Below are 22,127 nucleotides of genomic sequence, written 5' to 3'. Positions count from 1 at the left end.
CTTTTGGCTGCAAATTTCACATCTTTTAAAGTGTTCAAATGCTAAGTGCAAGTGAAATAAGTCAGTTGGAATAAAAAAACAATAGAAAATTTACCTTTTTTTGTTTCTCTCTTTCTCCCCACCTCCTCCCCTTCAAAACTGCAGCCACAGAAACAAGTCTTCAGGCTGGCCTCACCCTTCAGGGACCTGGAGCTTGAGCCAGGGGACACCTTATGGATGGGAGATGACGGCAAACAGAGATGGAAGAGATTACTTCATCAAGTAAGTGGGCAGTGTGAGCTGCGCAGTCTGCCTGCTCTTACTGCATCTCTTTGGAATCCTGATTCCTGCTTTAGCCTTACACAGTTAATGTTGAGCTCTTTTGATCTATTGCATGGAGGTAGCTTGGACTGTACTTTACTGTGCCTTATTTTGGTACTTGCTTATTTCATTTACCTAGGAAAATGCTGATAATATAAGGGCATCTAGTTCATTGAGGATTTAAAACAATTGTCATTAGCAAAAAAACCCTAAATTCCATGTTTAACAAGTGAAAAAGGTCAGTTCTAACTGAGACTAACTATTCTCCTTCATTTCTGCCATGTGAGATTTTCATTTGTCTAATATAGTCACTTTACTAGTAATGAGAAAGTGTGTATTTTGATCCTGTATAGTAAATATTGTAATTCTGTTTCCTATAGTTCTTTAGCACTGAATTTAAAGGTTTGCAAAGAAAAAATTTAATGTGGATGACACCATCATAATCAAAGTTGGCTTTTATTTTCCCAATGAAAACTGTGCATAATTATTCCCTGAAATCACTGTAAGTAGCTGCGATAAAATACAGTTTGCTGTTCTAGCAAATGTACTCTTTCATTACTTTGAAGCTTCTTCACTCAAAAGAGGTGATGGTGATGAGTTAGCATAACCTTTATCTGATTTTGCAGCATTAGCTTAAATCCTTTTTCTAAGGCTAGCATTTTGATTCTGCTCACGTGAAGGTTTGTGGGGTTTATTAAGTATTACTTCGCTTTTATGTTTATCAGTTTGTTTAGAAAACTTGCAGGTGCTTTAATAAATTCCTGGATTAGAATTACAATTCTTTCTTTTAACTCGGAGTAGAAGGATGAGACTGACTTTAACTTGACCATTACCAGCCCTTAATGCACTCCCAATCCTTCACCTGTGAAATCCGAACTGTACAGCGTAAGAACGAGAATCCCCATTATTTCTACTTTCTCTTTCTCCCTCCTTTGCCCAGGGTGTGTGCCTTGGATTCCTAGGGGGGGGGGCATTTGATTTTGGAGCCAAAGCAAGTGCTCTAGCAACATCCTGTCTTGCAGGCTTTCAAGATTTAGAGTGATTTCAGACCTGTCCAAATTGGAGCAAGTTGTCTGGGTTAATGAGGGCTCAAAAGGAGAATTTGAAATGACATTTTCTTCCTTGAGCAGGTATTTGTCATGCTTTGCATGTCTGTAAGACACTGGGTGCAGGGCAATGTGAAACTGAATGTCAGGAACAATATAACTGCATTAGCATAGGTTTTCTGCCTGAAATAATTAGGCTTGTCAAGAAGTATAGGCGAGCCTCCAAAGTACTGTGCATATCTGACCCTGCTGCTTCTGTTCCTCTAGTTCGTGAAGGGACCTGAGCACACTGGGTGTCTATTTTTCTGTGGACTGTCAGTGCATTCTCCTCCATGTGACTGAGATTCATTTTAACAATTATTATCCTGCTACTGAGGACAGGCACCACATTCGATTCCTTCTCTTGTTTCACTGGTCATGTAATGGGATGCTGCACTTGTTGTGTAGCAATAAACAGCTGCAGCCTTCAGAATGCAGTGCATTAGTACTCATTAATTTTGCAATTTGGGAATGTTTTCTAACTCACAGTAGCTAATGATTGTTTTGTTTATTTTTTTAAATTGGCTTTCAGTACCTTAAAATGCCATATCCCTCTCTTAAATACAGAAAACCACTTCTAGGAACAAAGCCCCTTGATGGGCAGTGCCAAATCATGCCTCAAATAATGTTAGACTTGTTGTGTTGTTGTTGTATTGTTGTTGTGTTGTTGTAGCTGTTATGTTTTGTTTTTTAACATGCTTTTATAAGGTACTTGCTGTCTGTTCTCTTTGGGGCCTGATCTTTCTTCCATTTTCCTCTGCATGGGGATAGCAGACTCTGTTGCGGGGGGTGGAGAACTGCTGTAAAGAGCAGAGAGAATGAGACCTCTGAGGAAGGTAGTTTGGAGAAGCCTTTGATATTCTGTGCCACTTTCTTACTCACTGACACCTTTCATCAGTCTTAGGTGCAAGTTGAACAATGTAATATTCAGACAGTACAGGTCCTTCTATCAAATATGTTAAAGCAACAGCTCTGGCTGTACCACATGCACCAGCCATGTCTCTGTATTGTTAGTTCATTTTACAAGTACATTAGAAAACAGTGTCTTCAGAAACTGAACAAAAACAGGAGACCATCTGGAACCACCTGCTACTGGGCCAAATAGCCACCATTACTCATGAATGTCATCCCCAGTAGCTACTGTGCCATAAGTCAGTGGTCACACCATGTATCTTCATTTTAGAAGAGTGGCCAAAGACTGAATACACCCAGTGACTTTGCCAGCCATCCATCTGCAGAGGCATATAGTGCCTATTATTTGGCCAATGAGAAGCCCTCTCTGGCTTCCAAAACAACTGCTTTTGCAAATAATACATGAAACTACATAGAAAAAAACCACATTCATTTCCCTTCCTTCATTTTTCATCCCTGGATTTCAGAAATGGAATAATGAGATGGTTGTTGACAGTTGTATCAATAGAGGCAGGAGATCAGTGAGACAGCATCTTGTATTGTCACCAGGGCTTTTTATAGCCATCTAGATTAACAAATTGCATCACACTGAGGAGAAAAAGCAATTCAAATCCCCCATTTGGTTTTGATTAGAGATGCATAAACCAGGTATTAGCACAATGAAATGTGCGCATGAGTTCTGTACAAGCAAATAACATATTTCATTGGAATGTTAACTGCTTTTTAGTTAAATAATGTACTTAGTACCATATGTACATACCCATTCAACTGCAAGCAGACATATTGTCATTTTTAAATTGTGGGAGGAACAGAGAATGCAGGAGAATCTTTTGGTGAAATGAAAAGTAATTATATAGTGTCGGTGTAAATGGTTGAAGGCGTGAATAGTAAGAGATGTTTGTTCTTTCTGCTAAAGCAAATTTGGTTTCTTTCAAACCTCTGAAAGCACGGCCTGAGCTAATCAGGGGCAGCTTCCATCACCAGGCAGCACTTTCGTAAAAGTGCAAGAAGAGCCTTTTATCATAATGTTTTGAGATGTTGCTATCAATTCATTATCTCTTCTGTACAGATGGCACAACCAGAATCGCTTTGCAAACCTCTAAAATACTTTTTCATAAGTTTAGGCCATGGTAAATTAAAGTTTCAGAACTTCACCCATTCCCTTTTAACTTGCCACTTTTACTTGAAATAGCCTTACAAGATAAGTAATGCCTTTCAGTAGGGGAGGATGGCAATCTAGTACTCTTCCAGTGTGTGTACTGCACAAGCTGTATCAAGCTGAGCCTTTAATATGAAATAGTTTGCAGTGTATATTAAGCCATTTTAAAGGCCTGTTTTCTTCACATTTTCTATATACACTGTGTAGTATATGATTATGAGAAGTTTCTGCAATGATAATTCAAATCCAAACATGAAACTTTTTAAAAAATTATGTAGTGTGTGAGTGTAGGGTTTCAAGGAGATAGAATGCAAAGCAGGATTTTTTTTATTATTTTAATGTGTACAGGGTTTAGCCTCATGACAATTTTGGCTCAAGTTGCCAGTACTACAACCTTACTGATTTCCAGGCCTGTTTTTGTCCTTTCCTATGTGTCAATCTTGCTACTTGTCAGACCCGGAGGCGAGTTGATAGAGGGAAATGAACTGGCTAAAGCTAATAAAAAATCTATCCTACAGAGAAAGCCATGAATTTTATGTCAGTCTAGCTCCCTGAACCAATTCTCCACATAGTTTGATAGAGTTGCAGAACAGTCTAAGGTGCAAGAAACCTCTGAAAGTCAGCGGGTCTGCCCTCCTGCTCAGAGCATGGATGGTTAATGCCAAGTGATGAGATAGCATTGCTGACACACCAAACAAAATACCTGACTGAAGTGGGATAAGATTGCGAGAGGGTTGTGTGGGCTTAAGCTGCCCTATGACTGCATTCTAAGGTGAAAGTTGAAGTAACATTTGCTGCCATGGAATGTCATAACCTTTTGGTTCCTATTCCTGTTTAATTTCTAAAGTAATATGTACTTTTGTGGATATGGCTTCTATCATTCAAGTAAAGACCAGAAACTGAAATCAGATTAACTGAAAGGAAGTATAGCCCTTCCTCTCTCAACTCAAAGTACAGTGGTCCCAACAAGGTGTAATTAGGTATTACAGTCTTACAATAATTTTTTAGAGAGGTCTTTTAGGTCACTGTGTTGCCATATCCATATTTGCAAGAGATACTATTGATCATATTGGCTTTAACTCTTGTACTTTTCTCAGAGAGGATGGCAGGGTCTACCTGTGTTACCAGTTCGGTTTGCTCCCTGTTCTACTCTAAGGACCCTGACCATCTGTACATCCTGCATGTTATTTTACTTCTGTGCTCCAGTCTGGAAACAAACTGAAAAAACATCTGGGACCCCCGGCATGAAATAAAAGGCAGCCCACCCAGAGATCAAAGCTGGCAGCCTTACTGCCTGGCATTAAACCATGCTTCAGTCCCCAGAGCCTGCAGGCAAACTGGGAGAGACCGACTCCTCCAAAGTCTTTCTAAATCCTGGTCTGTTAGTATGACATGGTTTCTACACCAGTTGAAAAGTGTCACAATATATTTTGTTGTCTTGAGTACCTGTTGTTTTTCTGAACTGGGCTTTCGTGTTTAATAACATTAAAGTTAGTGAATCCAGACTTCGAGGTGTATCTGGCAAACATAATTATTTTTTCCTCTGAGGTCTGTTGTCTTGCATATAACATCAGCTCTATGAATTTTTTTTCACTTGTAAAATCATAACATTTTGGTTGTCCTTGTTTGACTTAGTAACTATACTGTTCCTCAAACATAAAATTCTTGACTGTCAGCTTTTAACCCATACATAAGACATAGGTAATGTACTTGTGTTCTTTGGTAGCTAGTGCAGCTGTCAACATCCTAAATACTCAAAGCATCCACAGTACAATACTTCTACATAATAAAGCAAAGCCATGGTATTATTCTATTCAAATATTTACTTTATTTTTTACTTTTTTTTTTATTTTATTTTTTAGCAGTTTTCATCTTTATCTTTCAGTCTTTGCTGTGCTTAGAAGAAGAAACTCGCTCATGTTTTCTGAAGCTGGAGTTTCTCTATGCATATTGCATGCATCCTGTGGTCCTCCTTGTACAGCCAGTTCTCACAGCTGTCTGGCTGTGTGGAATGACAGAACACAATCATTGATGATACTAATGATGTATCAATCAAGCATCCTACTTACTAAAGGTCACTAATTTATACCAGCTGCAAAACTGAAACTCTCAGTCTGATAATCAGTTTACTTCAAAATAATTAAGCACAGATGAGGATCAGACTATTCAGCTTCTTTTTTTTTTTTTAATTTCTCTTGGTATGACTAACCTTCTTGTGTGTATGTTTTGCAAGCTTTCCATGCCTATTGCTAGCTTTTTGGAATATTTCTCTGGGGTTTGCTCTGTTGAAAGTTTCTGAAAGCAATCAAAGTCTATAAAATATAGTGAAAGCCTTGATTGGTGTTGTTCATCATTGTTCATCTTCCTGGGTTTTGAAAAGACTGCTGTTATTTGTACCTTAAGACTACCTTGGTATAATGAAAGTCTGAAGCCACAGGAGCCACCTTCTGCCCTGCAGGTATGATGCTATGGAGCAGTTTACTGACTCATTACATTTCTTCATCGCTAAGTAGAGAAATGATTTTGATTTGATTCACTGGAGGATTTATGTGGCATTCACAAAAATCTGAGCAGCACCACTGCTGCTGCCCTGTCCTCCCTCAGGGCTGTGAGAGCCCTTGCATTTCTAAAGGGTGTAAAAAAAAGGGTTCCTTCCCTTCTCTTTCTGATTCAGGTTAAGGATGTGAATGAAGGCAGCCTATTATGCCAGGATAATGCCTCAAGCCAGAGGCTGACTGCAGTGTGCTTCTTCAGGCATTTCCACTCCCAGGTGAGACACCAAGGAAACAGGCACTGGAATCACGCTCTCTGGCCCACTTATTCCCATGTCCCTAAAAAAGGGACATCCAATGAGATTGAATGGCAGGCAGTTTAACAACGATAAAAATAGTACAACCTATATAATTAGCAAATATAACTCTCAGGTACAGGTTACAGTAAAGTCTAGAATGCTTCATTGGATTCAAATGTACACTTGTGATGTACTTTAGTAAAAATTCTTCCACTGTTACATTACATTGGATTTAAAAAAAAAAAAATTAGAGCAGATATGAAGTCTTATGTTTCAGACAAGCGGGTGAGTCAGCTGCTGACTGCCTAAGGCTAGGATGAAACTTCCTGTATTAATCAGGTTATTCTATAATTACAAGGTTTCTTGCACTTTCCTCTGAAGCTGGTACTGAGTGCTGTCAGAGACAGGATACTGGACCAGGTGGACAACAGGTCTGATTGGTATGGTGATTGTTTCTTTTCTATTTTTTTCTTTTTTAAAAATTTCTTTGTCACTAATAAGGACTGTTGATACAAATAGCATGCTACTAGAGAAAGAGTGCTAGGATGCTTCTTTCAGACTGCATATAAATTCTCTTTCTGTTGCTAAGGCTTTGACCTGCTCAAGGACAGGATCGTAGGATGGAAGGAGGAGTGGGACTAGAATATACGAGCAGCAGCAGCAGCAGGGAGGTACAAACACAAGTGTCTGTTTAAAGCAAACCTGAGTAGTCAGAAAGGAGAAGAAAAATTATATAGCAACTTGTTTGTGTCAGTGGTCTTCCTAGACACAGCTAAGGCATATGGTGAAAAAGAAAGTATTGCTAAATCTCAACCTGCTGAAATGTGAGGATGATTTAACAATCACCCTTCCTTCACTGAGAACTGTTGCTCAAGCCATAAATATGGCAGGCATAAATATGACAGACAAAATGCTGTTAATATTTTCTGGGATAAATCATTGTTATAATGGAGTGAATAATAGCAAGGAGATTCTGGTAGGTGGGATGATTTTCTTTTAAGTAGAGCATGGAATAAATGGAGCGTTCATTGCATCGGGAGGCAGCTGTACCTCTAAGCTGGTTGGTGTGCAGTAATTCAGGAGGCAGCCACAGCAGCATTGCTCCTTCCCTGCCTGCTGGTTTGTCCCTTTTCAGTCTCTCTGCACCATCATGTGCTGAAGTAAGAGGATTCCTCTCACTGGAAAGGTGAGGGGAGGTTTACAAGGAGGTGTGAATGTGGGTGGTGAGACTAGCCAGAAGGAGCTTTTGCTCAGTCCTTAGCCTCAGGTTACCTGGGTGTAATTGCACCTAAGTGGAATACAGGGAATCATGTACTTTGGGCCTCTGCTACAGCTAATCTGCTGTTTCTGATCGAGTCCCCCAGTGCTTTCTCCTAACACAAACTGGATGCGGATGCCATGAAACTCAGAGAAGCATTGAATCCAGATAACTGTTATTCTTATGTGTTTGAAAGTGGATTAGGAAGCAAAATAAAACTTCTGGAGCAGAACATGTACAGAAAAAAAGTAATCAAGGTATCGTAACCTGGGATCATAATGTACAGAAGTGAGATAAAGAAATCCTTATTCCTCTTGGAATTCACATGCTTCTGGGTAGATGTTTCATATGCCATAACAGCATCTCATCTCTGTGTTAACAGCATGTAAATGGATCTGTAGAAGCATAGCTTTGGTGTACACCAAGCTACCCTTTTCAGGAGTTTGAAACAAATTAATCCTTGTAAACAGTTTGTGTGAGAATAATAGACCCAGTCAGACTTTTTCAGACATCTCTTTTGTAAAATAGAGTGTGGTCTCTACAGGAAAGGGATGAAATGCATCAAGTTCTAGTTCTGCAAAGCCATTCTGGTGGTTGATAGTCGTTGCAGTTTGTAACAAGCTGTAAGGCTGTCTTGAATCACCTGCTGGTATCCCTAATAATGCAAACACAGGTGCTCTGCATATAAAATAGAATAGTAGATAGTCCTTAAAAATAAAGAAGGGCAGACAGCCCCTAGAACACTGAAAAGGTGGAGTGATCCTGCACTGCAGGCTGCAGATTGAAGCCTTAGTAAACGCAATCTTGAAAAGATGAATAAGGTAAAGCTGTCTAATACCCAGTGATGGAACTGGGACCTTTCATAGCAAAGGCTAAATGAAAATTTCCTCCATATCTTCAGTTACAGCATTAAGAAAAAAATGTGCTGGAGCTGGGCTATAGAGCAGAAAAAAGGATGAGAATTATCACAGTATGTTACTGCCATTTAAATAGCACAGCTGAAGTACAACTGTTCGTCATAGTGTATGTACTGAATTTAAAACAATCCAGTATCCAGTATGTTATGTTGTGCCAGGAAATACGGTGCTTTTCCAGCAGTCATTCATATACTAAGGAAGTGCATGATAAGGTAAATGAAAGCCAGTACTGGAGAAGCTGTATTTATCCTTTTGGCTTAATTTCTGTCATATTAATATATATTTAAAGTTTTCTGTAAAGAAGGTCAAGTTGAAGCCTACTCTGAAATGTTTTTCTCTGGATTTTTACTGTAGGACTGCAAGGTAATTTGACTTAGAAAGACAAGATGATACTGGCAACAAAAGCTTACTGAATTTTAACTCTCATTTAGTTTTTAATTGTCCTTCTGACATTAAAATACTGTTTAATTACACTCAAAATGCTCAGCTCCCAAAATAAGATGCTAAATATCCACAAATTATGTATGCTGACATATATGTATAGGATTTATGTGAAGAAACAATTTAACTGAACTCAACCTAGTCACTGACTAGACTCACTGCAATATTTTGAAAGCCTTTTATCTAATGTTCGCTAGGATCCTCTGCCATTCCACAGAAAAGCTTCAATTTAAAATAAACCAATCAAAATGTGTGGCTGTGCAATTAAATATCACCATGGAAACAAGGATTAAGCTCACAAGGTAAAGACATGCTGACAGTGCAGAGATTATTTCAAGTTTCTTATTATTCCAGCCGTAGCAAAGTGAATTTACATTTTCTGTATCGAACGTTCTGGGAGATGTAAAATGAAAGAGAGCAAAGTCCTTGTGTGGCATCTTGGGACTTCAGAGAATATTTTCCTGATGGGAAGTAATTAGCTGGAATTACAAATAGGAACACACCAGACAGATACAAATAGGAGTTTGTTTATGGGACTTCTTTAGGTTATTGTAATTAAAATCTGGAGAAGCCTATTTGGGATACAAATAGCATGGAAAACCTTTGCCACAGTTTAAGAAATTGAACAGAACTGTAACACTGTTTCGCTTTTAATTTTTAACTGAACTTTCTGTTGCCTTGTTTTGTAATGAGGAAAGATGGTTATTTGCATCTGTGTTAGAAAGTAACATTTCTAATGCATAATAAGCACATAAAGTTAATATGCAAACACACTGCAGCTCCATGAGGACACATACATGCCTTAATCTTAACATATTTCTGCTTGTCTCTGACCTTTTTTTCCTAGCCTTTTTGTGTATAGTTATAAAAAATACTTGAGATGCAGATATGCTGGCATGAGGAACTTTCAGTTTTTAGTGGTATGGTCTAGGATTGGTTTGCCTTTCTTTTTTCAGATTGGCTTTGTGAGTTATTCTGTACGAGAGTTATTCTGATCGTGGTGGAAGGGCCTCTACTGCTGCATAAAGCTGACATACCTCATCTAAATTAGGAACATTAATCTCTACCTTTGACTTATCAGCAGGTGATCAGGGGAGGATGTTGTAGTCATGGGCTCTTTTGTCCAAGAAATGCCTGCTTATAGTCTGGACTTGATTTTTCCACAAGATCAAACATAGGAGGACATCTTCTGTCACTCTTTTCTGTCAGCCTGTAAGGAGAGGAGGGATGTGAGCTGCCTTCAGGGTGAGAACAATCTGCTGCTGTTCATCCTGAATCAGGCAGAGGAAGGCTCTGTTGTGCCTCTGCTTTCTGAATATGTTGTCAGCCTTTTGAGCTCAAGAATGCTGACATTAAGCTGAATGCTTCCTGTCAGTGCTGGAAGTTACTGGTCTGAGGTTGGTCTTGGGATCATGCTGTTCTCATTCTTTGTGGTTGAATGGGTTATCAACTGCTGGAGAGCAAATCTGATGCTTGCTAAATGTCTTAAAGGACCTGACAGTAGATAGACCCACAACTGCACCTTTTGTGAAGAAATCAAAACTTGCCAAATCTGTCAGAGTGCCATTTTGGTGTCTGGTTTTGCTTATGGGACAATCTTTGACATCTTTGGCTCCCTATTAATGTCAAGCATAAGCTTAGGTCTCTAGCATGTAAACAGACAGGTATTTTAGCTCTACTTTTATGAAAAGATGTTGGCTCAATTTTACTAGTTGTCTTATACCAATTTTTATTGGCTTTAAGTTAGTGTCTTCTCTGTCTCACGAGGTGCAGTTTTGTTTTTTATGTGTCTTGAGATGAAAGCCTTTGTTAAAGATTAATGACAAACTGCTGTTGCATCAACAATCAGTGTGTCTGGTGAGTTCCTGAAGGAGGAAATTAATACTGAGCACATTTTGTAGGTATGAGTGGGGAAGGTATCTGTTTATGTAGCACTCCTTCTTTTTAGTAAAGTGCAGAAGCCCTGTTAAAACTTAGTTCCTGGCATAAGTATCCAGCAAATGTAGAGGAAAAAGTAGTGAAATATTGATGATACAGAAGGTAAAATGAGAAAGATGGGGATATACAGGAGAAGCCTCTTTAAAAAACAGCTTATGAGAGACAGGAGGGGGTTTCTTAGGAGTGCTGCATTGGATAGTATCGTTTCTGGGCTTGATCAGGTGGGAACACCACAGTTTTATCTTGAGTCTAAAGAGGTACTTTCTGCTTCTGTTCCTGCTTGTAATCCCTTTTGTACAGTTTTTCCTTTTTGCTGATGTTTTTTCTTGGTTTTAATTCAGTTAGTGCCTTGAGCTGGACAGCAGAGACTGGGCAAAAAGCCATACTAGTACAAGACATTCTGTTTTGGGCCACAAGGGACTCATTCTGGCAGCTCATAGTAGTGGCATTTAGGGATTTTGTTGTACAGTCCTTGTTGCTAGCATCCTATTAAAATGCATATTCCACCATTTTTACAGTGTACCAGAGAATGATGAACTAATGGTCTACCTTTGAAAAGGAAACTATAAAAAAGATAAGCTCAATATTGGGTTTGCACACTGAAAAGTCTAAGCTTAGGAATCTTTATAGTTAAAACATAGGTATAAAAAAACCAGGGTTTCCATACCTTCAGATATGGGCCAGGATTGTGGCTAGGTCTTGAAAAGGACTTGAATCCCCAGAAGTGGGAACCCTGACTGGACAGAAGTTTCAAAAAGGCATCAGACTATGACCTGTCAGAGAAGTCCAAGTATCTGCATCCTCAAACTCCATCTAAAACAAAAACCAGTCCTGTTAATTCCTGGACTAGAATTAATTAATTAAAGCAAGCACAAACTAATGGGCAGATCATAGAACCAGCTGCTTTCATGGCATGAGCCTTCAGGAATACAGTTCCTGAAGGAGGAAGCCTATCACCTGAACATAATGTGTAATAGCTGCACAGCTGCTTTTTCAGCCTTGACTCTGTGACTTGCATAGGCAATCAAGCCCTGCTCTGAAAGGCTGGGAATCATTAAGAAAAATGGCAGGACAAAGATTTCTGTAGTGGGAGAAGCTTGGAGTGGGAAGCTTGATTGGGTTGGCTTGTTCCTTTGCCATGAGCTGCTTCTCCAGCAAACTATACTCAGAGTCACCATATTTGGCACCATATTTGAAAGTCATGATGATGTTTCCATGTAAATATTAATGATAGAAAAGTGATTTTCTTTAGAGGCTTTGGCTGGCTTTACACAGAATACAAGAAAATGCTTGTGCTACACGTAAGAGAAACCAATAGACATTCCCTACTGAGTTTTTAAGTTACTTGGACTGCCTGCCATGCTCAAGCATTCATAAAGCTCAGTGTGGACTATCTGAAAATTTATTTGGTTTCTCAAGCAGATTTTACAACTCAGGCTCATCTCTGCAGCAACACCTAAGCTGCTACTGGCATCTGACTTCGCTAATTTAAAATAATTTTGCTGTATATGTGCAAGACAGCAGGTGCAAGTGGCCTAGTGGCTGCATTATAGACAGGCTACCAGTTTCAGTAAATCTGAAGGTTCTTGGGTTTACTGTAGAGGTAAATGTGGACATACATGAGTCTGAGGGAGATTAACAGGGAAGAAACTCAGAGGAAGAGAGGATAGAGGCAGAGAAAGACAGGAATGTTTCATTTCTTATGGAAGTACCAGTTTAAAGATACAGCACGATGGCATAGCCTTGTGTGTAAGTATGAGAGATGCACACACATATATGTGCACATATATACACACACACAATTATTTATCTCCTTCACTTTTACAATCACTCTTGCTGGTGATAAGGAAAGACCTGTTAAACATCTCTTACATTTTTAAAGAAGACAGTTTTAATCATCTGGGTTGATATTTTAGTTTATGAAGTCTCAGATCCTACAGTGGTGTCCGTGCACCTGAAAACTGGGGGCAGAGACACAATTAGCTGAATACCCACATGAGTAAACACATTGCAAAAAAAGCAGCAAACATGCAAGGAAAGGTTAAAAAGGACTGAGTAACACAGAAAGGTTCTTGCAAAGTAGAATCTGCAGGGCTTCACTGATATTTGCACAAATTCAGCCTGATTTCTTCCTTAAAAGAAACCTTAAAAGGTTAAGTAAAGGAGGAATGGGGGATTCTGTGTGGAGAAGATGAATATACAACAAAATTCAAAGACATGATTGAAGATTAATAATAAAGCCTTCCCAGTGATCTAGAAGTATGTGTCCAAAATGACTGAGGAGAGGAACCTTGATTTATTAGCTGAATATCTGAGGGACATTTAAATGTTGTCGTTTGAGTATGTCAATGGCAAATGTCTTTGTGGAAACAGGGAAGCATTAGTAACTGTGACTAGGCTTGTTTCAGGAGTGGGATTTGAGCTATAGATGTGCACAAAACTGTTAGGATGACTAGAGGAGGGAAAAAAAATCATTGTATGAGGGGAGACTGAAAGACACAGATTTACCTGATACAGCAAAACTAAAAGCAAGAGGAATCTCAAAACAGATCCCTTTGATTCCCATTTCCTGTGATTTAAGTGGCTCTTTACTCGTTTCTTTATGTCGATTTTGGAATCTGAGTAACACATTTGCAAACCAGCCTTTAATCCACTGCATGCCCTTGGAACCTTTTGCAGATATCAATGAAAGATATTTAATTATCTCTGTTAGACAGATTACTAAGGCAATTTACATTACTACATAAAAAGTGAAATAAAGATCAGTGTTTTCAGTAAACGTGTGGGTAATAAAATACTTAAATGGAATGATATTCAAGAAGATGATACAATTTGACCAGGCTTTTAGATAAGTGTGTAAATGTTCTTTTCTAAATGCTGTCACAGAATGATGAATTATAACTCTATTTAAAAAATGCTTCCATTGAAAGATAAGACAGGAAATATTTTTCCTCAAGTGTTTATACATAGTATCAACAAAATGTTTCTCTAGAAAATGGATGTTGCCATCAATCTTATTAAAATGAAAAGCACTGAAGTGGGCTGCAATTATAGGAAGTTCAATGAATCAGCAATATTTCTTGCTGGCCTTTTCTAGTTTATTCTGTTATCTGATAATAACCAGGGTGAGTTATTAATTTCATCAGGCTTTGTTGGCTGTGCCCTTCTTCCCACCTATATAAAAAAAGTAATCCCTAGTATCTGATGCAATTTTTCTGAAGAGACATCTAGGCTCATGTAAACTTCTGCATAGCTCTGGTAAATAAGTTAAATAATGTAAGGGCTGTGACACTTTTCTGTGAGTAGACTTCTAGTGCCAGTAATATAAATGGTAGTGCTTTGGAAATGTCCTAGTCTGACAGCTGTTCAGACACTCAACAACAATTTTAATTCATTTGGCATGTATATAAGCCAAGTTGCCAAAGCCTTTGTAGTTGAGGCATGCTGTGTAATGATAAAGTTATTCTTTCTTCTAAAGCTATATGTTATTTCACACAGGCTTTTGGTTTTCAGTTTTGGTGGGTTGGTTTGTTTTAAAGACATGTATTTACAGTGTAAAATATCAATAGCATAGTTTTCTTGGCAGTTACAGACAAGAGTTTACATGAAGAGACCCAACAAAACATAGGATGTTGCAGCACAGGCTGGAACTTGCCCCAAATGCCCAAGGAAGAGCTGTACTTAGAGTATGTTTTGAGGAAATATAGATGGAAAGTACTGTCAGACAAGTGATGGCCTGTATCAGGAACAGCGTGGCCAGCAGGTCCAAGGAAGGGATTCTGCCCCTGTACTCAGTGCTGGTGAGGCCACACCTTGAGTACTGTGTCCAGTTCTGGGCCTCTCAGTTCAGGAAGGATATTGAGGTCCTGGAGCAGGTCCAAAGGAGGGCAACCAGGCTGGTGAAGGGACTCGAGCACAGATCCTGTGAGGAGAGGCTGAGGGAGCTGGGGCTGTCCAGCCTGGAGAAGAGGAGGCTCAGGGGAGACCTCCTCACTCTCTACAACTCCCTGAAAGGAGGGTGTAGCCAGGGGGGGGTTGGTCTCTTTTCCCAAGCAACTCTCAGCAAGACAAGAGGGCACGGTCTTAAGTTGTGCCAGGGGAGGTTTAGGTTGGACATTAGAAAGAATTTCTTCACGGAGAGGGTGATCAGGCATTGGAATGGGCTGTCCAGGGAAGTAGTGGATTCTCCATCCCTGGAGATATTTAAAAAGAGACTGGATATGGCACTCAGTTCCATGGTCTGGTAACCGCGGGGGTAGTGGATCAAGGGTTGGACTTGATGATCCCAGAGGTCCCTTCCAACCCAGCCAATTCTATGATTCTATGACTCTATGATAATACTGGAGCAAGACAGGCTATGAATAGTCAGCATGTCCTGGTGTGTATTTTACATGCTGTACCAGACCTCCTTTATAACTGGGCCAGTGTCTTCTTTACCTCCTTACCCTATTATTTATGAATTCTTTATGAATTTTCTGACCTTTCCACTCTTAATCACATATATTTTAGATGTTACTGTTTTCCTTAAAGTAGCACAACTGAAATAAATCTGGTTGAATGTAGAAAATGCTCTAAGAGAGGACAAATCAGTGGCTCTCCAGACCAAAAGGGATTCTTCCCATCCCAGTCTGAAAGCACCAGGTTTCTGCATTTCCCCATCCCCAGGTCCAGCTCACAGTGGGGCAGAGAGGTGTCCCTGCCCATGGCAGGGGAGTAGGAATGAGATGATCTTTAAGGTCCCTTCCAACCCAAGCCATACTGTGATTTTATGATTCTATGATAAGTACAAATGGCCATTTCCTGCTCTTGTGCATCAGAAAATCAGACTTGAAGCTTGCTGTCAGATCACACATGCATATACCCCAGGTGTGTACACAAGTAGGTCTCTCCCATTGCTGATCCACACATATGGTCTCCACTGTAGCAGACTCTTAATCCCTGGTCTCTCTGGCCCAAAACCAGTCATCTTCCTGGCAGCAGAGTCACAGACCTCTTATCCTACCTGCCACCTGCTCTGAACTGAAGGTTGCTAATTTTTGTCTGTCTCTCTTTCACACACACACTTATGCACAGTGTGCAAAGATATTCACACAGAAAATAGTTAAGATTAGAGTTCAATCAGAAGATAAAACAGAAGATAAGGCCAAAGGCCTGGCTGGACAAATGCCAGCCACCAGCTTGCTACTATGCAACCAGTCTCTTGAACTCCCTCTTCCTTCCACTGTCTCAAACTTATTCTTATCTACCTTTATCCCTCATCTTTTCCACACTTATTTCTTCCCAGTTAAGCATGACACCCTTTATTACTTTTCCCCATTGTCTCCACTTCTGCAACATCTGTACCTAAATTTGGTATATATTACACTATCACCTAGATACCATAAGCCTTCACGTAGTAAAATACAGTCCCTTAAACACTGTTTGCCTTGTGAGTCCAGCTCCTCAAGAGTTGGCAGGGTTCAGCTCCAGCATGGTCATCCTTCACGTGGTTCCCCATCGCCTGCCCATGAAACCCAGCCAGAATTCGCTGTGCTCTCTGTAACTTTTGGTATGTCTCACTCTGCTGTGTGTTGCAGCCAGATGTTTCTCTTGACATGCCCACCAGATCTACATTATTAATTAGCTAAACCTCAATCTCTCTGCCCATTAAAAAAAAAAAAAAATTAAAATGATCTGTTATGAAAACTGAAGTTACTGGGATTACTGTGTAGTTCCAGGAGGTGTCAATTCCAAATTCTGTCCATAACCATCAAAGTCTGGAGAGAGGAAAGGTGGCTCAATATGTCATGAATTAGAGGAAAGGTTTTGATCCTTTCCTTTCAGTGATATTTGGACTCCAATTTTGCATTATTGCTATTGTATTCAAATCCTTCCTAACAATACTTCTGGAACTGTAATATTTTTGTTTATATGTGTCCTGTCTGCAGCAAATGAGGACTGCTGTCTAAACCAGATAATGTAGATTTTGGAAAAGATATTATACATGTTAAAATCTCAGAAAAACTGGAATTAAATTATAAGTCTCTGCTTGGTCTTATTCCCTCTACGAGGGCTGCTGATTACCTCTCATCTGCAGTCCCTTTTATGCTATTTGTAACTTTACCATGTTTCCCTTGACTGAGCTGAAATTTGCTGTTCCTCTCACTTTTCTGAGACCTAATTGGTATTTTGAAAAACACCATCCCTTTCCTGGAAATACAGAAGTTCCTTTGCCAAAGGTCATTACAAATCTTGGTTATATGCTTTAAGTTAGATGATTGAAAAGTGACCCACACATCTCCTTTCAGCCAAGGATCTGATTTCTGATGTTGCTGTCAAATTCTCCCACATTAAGAGCCTTTTGAAAATTTGCCATCCCGAGTAGAATGCAGAAGCTGAAATTTCCCAAAGACCATCCATGAAGCATCACCAATAATTCCATGGCTAAAAGCAATGATACCATTAATGAGCATCAGAATGGAGAGCTGACAAGGAAGCTAAGGAAGTGTAGGGGCAATATAGTTTCAAGAGGAAAAGTTGTGAGTGTCAATACTTGGATTACTTGAGTGCAAGGAAGTTATTAGGAAACAGTAGAGGAGGATTAGATGGAGAAGAATTGATCTAAGAGTTGATATATGGAAAGATGGAGGACAGAGGAAGTAACAAATGACATCTGTAATTATTTTGTAGCACATTGGCTTTGACTCGTGATCATGTTATTACTTCTGATTATCCTTGCTGCTGTTCTGCAGAATTTTCTTTCCTGAGATGTTGATCTGGATGTTGTCTGTTTTTATTAAAAATTCTTTGCTTACAAATTCTCTGTATTTATGTCTGTCCAACGGATGATGGAGCATTAGGTCCGCAACATGTATGTTAATATTTTATTTTTTCAAATATCCCAATTATGGAGCCATGTGTTATAAGCAGATAAATAGTCCATGTTATTAAAACATTATAAGAGTTCAACAGTGGCATGATGTGAGTTAAAAGTTGCCATTTTTGGTAAATGAATCCAAATGTGTCTTATAAAATGATATTATTTAGTTGTCCTGAAATGTGACTGCTAGTAGTTAGCTCTAAATTATTTGTTCCATGCTGTGTTGCTACCTTGTGTAGAAGTGTTATTAATATTTTAATTATGTATACTAGTGCCACTGGCAATGTGAGGCCACAAGAGGAATACGAATACAGTGAGGCTTTCCTGCACAGACTACATTCGTGTTGTATGTTATTAGAGACCTTCAATTATAATTGTATATTTTGTGGTTGAATTTAGACATCAGCTGTAGTCATAGCAAATAAAGAACCAGATTCTCTGCTGTAAGTCAGCTTAGATTCATTAATATCAGTAGAGTTCCACTGATATACACCAACAGAGATGACACAAAAGCACTTGTTATATTTTACGGGTTTTCACACGATTTGTGCTATTGCAGTGTTTCATGACTGCTAGAATAACAATTTTTTTTCCACTTTTTTTTTCCTTTTTCTCTCTCTGTGCTTTCATTGATCAGTCACTTGAGCCTGAAAATGTTCTCCCCTGTTTTAAGTGTAGAAAAGAGTTTGGTATTGTGATGTTTGTCCATAGCTGTATCTGGGGCATTTTAATCTTTACTTCTTAATCAGAGATAATGTGAGTTGTGGGTATTTGTGAATTGTAAGCTGGCTGCCTGCAGCCTTTCTGGCTTCATTCTGCTATCCACCACACTTAAATGTTTATGGATGTGGATGTATGTCTGGTCAACCCCATAACAGAACCCACCTTGCTTAATTAGGCCTGCTGAGTTCGTTATGGGAACCCTGATGCGTGACTCAGCTAAGTGTGTTAATGGGCTCATTTTGCTAGATCAGGGCTTGACTTATGAAGAAAACAGGCCTGGTCAAAACCCAGGGATCTGCCCACGCTGCCATCACAGCAATAGTTGCTGTGAATTCTGTGGGAAGAGTATCCCTGTCAGCCTTCAACGAGCTGGCTCGGGTACCAGTACAAATCTTGCTATGGCAGCACCAAGCTGAGGCTGATGCTGGCCAGATGAAACCTGTGCTGTGCTCTGCTCTGCTCTGCAATGCAGCAACTGGGTTTCCCACAGCACCCGAGTTCACGGGATGAAAAGTGTATAGGTTTCAAGCTTCTCACAGCTCACTACTTGGGTCTTCACTTTTATAGATAGTTGTCCTTAATAATGGACTCAAATTTGTAGCCTGACCTATCTTCTGATGGAAGTGCTCTCTAGGGATGCAGTAGTCTCTTCTGCATGGGAGAGTCTCAAACATTTTGTCACAGTTAGCAAGTTCCATGAGAACTTGCAGTTATGTTCTGTGAATAATTGTTTTTTTCAGCTTGGTTGCTATTTTGGATCAAATAAAAAATACTGTGTTACTTTTTCTTCTCTTCCTCGTTGTTCCCTGACAGGAACAAAAAGTACTCCAAAATTCACTTTCTTCTACACAAAATAGCCACCTTCAGAGCTAAATTCACAAAACTGCCTGAAGACGAGAAGCTGCGTTTTCCTTTTCAAAGTGATTCATGCCTTCGTGTTGGCCAGTTTTGTCCTCTGCCTGGTGAGCAGTCCTGTTTTCCATAGTAGATCACCCAGCACTTGATGTTCCTGGTCATGATGGCACTCTTCCATGTTGCATAAAGATGAATGAAATGCTCACTGAAGCAGAGGTGGGACCAAGTACAACACTTGTCAGATGAGTCATTTGCCCTTACTTCAGCTTCCCTGTGGGTAATGTTTTAATGAGGCTCAACCAGTGGATTTTACCATACAGCCTTATGTTAAGCATGTGTTCCTCCAATACTGTGGAAGCTTGCTTGGTACCCCAACCCTGGAAAGCTGAAGAAAAAGCTGTTTTTCCAGTCCCTGAGACTGCTTTTCCTGTACAAGTATGAGTCCAGTCTGAGACCCAGGCAACTTTCTCCTCTGGTGATCTTGAGTTTTTGGATCCTCACCTGTTGATCCTTGGGAGAACACTTTACCAAGATCACGATCTGTACCAAAAGCCACAGCAGTTAGAGCAGGACTGGGTCATTGATTTCGAGGACTCTGGATTTATGGGCAAACTGAGGGTTTGTTGTCCTCTCTTTTCTACTCTCCTGTGGGGAATATTAGGAGGCAGAGAGCATCTGGTTCATTCTTATGGATACTGATAAACCAAGAAAAATCAGTGTTGTGCTGGTGTAGCAAATGGGGAAGTGCAATAAAATCTGTTCTCATCTCTAGAGAAACCTTCTTTCCCACAGAATAAGCCTTGGGTCTTCAACACAGTGCTTCAGATGTTCTTTTTGGAGATTAAATAATTATTTTTCCATTCAGTGAAGTGGAACAAACCCCTGCCTTTTAGAGGAGTCTGAAAATATTAACAGTTACAAAAATTAACTACCTTACAACAGACAGTAAAGATTCTACTGAGTTGCATTAAGAGGTCTTGGGTTTAATTTCTTGTGCAAAATTGCTTGTAATTCAACTATTTATTCCACCTATGCCTTCCAAACATTTTTTTTCAAAATTAATGTTGTGTAAGTCTTCTTTTAACCCTAAACTCTTTCATATTTTTTCATTTTTCACCTTTGTTGGGTTAGTGGGGTAACCACTAATTCTGCATGTGTACTATAAAGTCTTAAAGAGGGTGGTTGAGAGCTCATGAAAGTGTGAAGTGTTTAGTTTCTATCCTAGGAAAAGAAGCACTTGTCCCTAGACATCTGAAAAACTTGATCTGTGGTCAAGCATATCTTAATCAAAGTAAACATGAATAATACTTATTACAGAGTTATTATTTTTTCTTATTCTGGGTCCAAGTATATAGCTAATGGCTAAATGGCTTACAGGCACCTACCTTTTGATGCCAGCACTGTACCTTTCTTTAGAGGATATAGTGTTTGGGAAATCAAATCATATATCCCATATCTGATTTATGTTCATACACATAATTATGTTTATATACAAAAATCATGGACTTCCTTTGAGGTGGCTAATGATAAAAATACATTTCCACAAAACCTCGTTTGACCTATAATGTGTTGCTCATACACTGTCTTGTATTTAATCTGTATTATGTGTCTTTTTCCATTCAGTTCCATTCAGTTCTGTTTATTTTGTAAAAATACTCTGGGCTGTGTTACTTGGCATATACAGGGTAATGCAAGCTATTTTGAAAGTGTGCATCTAACATAAGAGATGAAAACATTATTAGATACCAGAATGCTCTGCAAGGCTGTATTTATAAATAATGAGTAGATTTTTTTGTTTAAACTCAGAAGTTTATTACTCAGTACCTGTGAGCAGAAGCACAAAATCTCTGTTTTCATTGTAGATTGCTCAAAGGCATTTTTGAATTTGGTATGAAGCAGATTTTTGCAATATAAATTTTGAGTTTTGCCTAGGAAAAAAATATGCCTTTATCATGCTCAGCTGTGCCTCTAAGTAAGAGTGTAAGTACAACCTTGCTGCTCAGACCAGAAGTCCAGCCAGTCCATATGCTTGAATCCAACTCCAGACACTGGCTAGCAGCACGTGCTTGGGAGTCAAAGAAAACTTTGCTGGGTAACCTGGTAATAAAAGCTTTAAAGTAGAAAAGATTGCAGAGGTTCCTCACAGTCGAAGGGGTGGACATCACAGGCATACCAAGGACCTGGGGTGTTGGGAACAGAAAGGCCATTGTCATCAACAGCACAAAGCTGACACAGAATCACCTGAAGTGTGGGCATGTAAAAAAGAAAGCACCTGTGGGACAGCCTTTATGTGGGAAGCTCTATGTGCTTTCTGAGGAGTCATAGAATCATAGAATTGGCTGGGTTGGAAGGAACCTCTGAGATCATCAAGTCCAACCCTTGAACCACCGTTGCGGTTGCTAGACCACTGAGTGCCACATCCAGTCTCTTTTTAAATATCTCCAGGGACAGAGAATCCACTACTTCCCTGGGCAGCCCATTCCAATGCCTGATCACCCTCTCAATAAAGAAATTCTTTCTAATATCCAACCTAAACCTCCCCTGACACAACTTAAGACCGTGCCCTTTTGTCTTGTTGAAAGTCGTCTGGAAAAAGAGACCAACCCCGCCCTGGCTACACCCTCCTTTCAGGGAGTTGTAGAGAGCGATGAGGTCTCCCCTGAGCCTCCTCTTCTCCAGGCTGAACAGCCTCAGCTCCCTCAGCCTCAGCTCACAGGATCTGTGCTCGAGTCCCTTCACCAGCCTGGTTGCCCTCCTTTGGACCTGCTCCAGGACCTCGATATCCTTCTTAAACTGAGGGGCCCAGAACTGGACACAGTACTCGAGGTGTGGCCTCACCAGTGCTGAGTACAGGGGCAGAATCACTTCCTTGGAGTCAGCATGCTTGAG

At 39.7% G+C, this 22,127-nt stretch overlaps 1 protein-coding gene across 1 annotated transcript in view; it reads left to right on the top strand.

Annotated features, from left to right (window-relative positions):
* Nucleotides 1-208: 208 nt before the first annotated feature.
* Nucleotides 209-22,127, top strand: part of FRMPD4 (FERM and PDZ domain containing 4) — a 110,386-nt gene continuing 88,467 nt past the window's right edge. Inside the window, exon 1 of the mRNA XM_030452815.1 lies at nucleotides 209-261. Coding sequence (XP_030308675.1) covers nucleotides 224-261 — 38 coding nt within the window. The 5' untranslated portion in view covers nucleotides 209-223. The remainder of the gene's footprint in view (nucleotides 262-22,127) is intronic.

The sequence above is a fragment of the Calypte anna genome, chromosome 1 (genome assembly GCF_003957555.1).
Source record: "Calypte anna isolate BGI_N300 chromosome 1, bCalAnn1_v1.p, whole genome shotgun sequence".
Lineage (NCBI taxonomy): Eukaryota > Metazoa > Chordata > Aves > Apodiformes > Trochilidae > Calypte > Calypte anna.
Note: the sequence above shows the minus strand (reverse complement) of the source record. Positions and strands in the feature narration are given on the sequence as shown.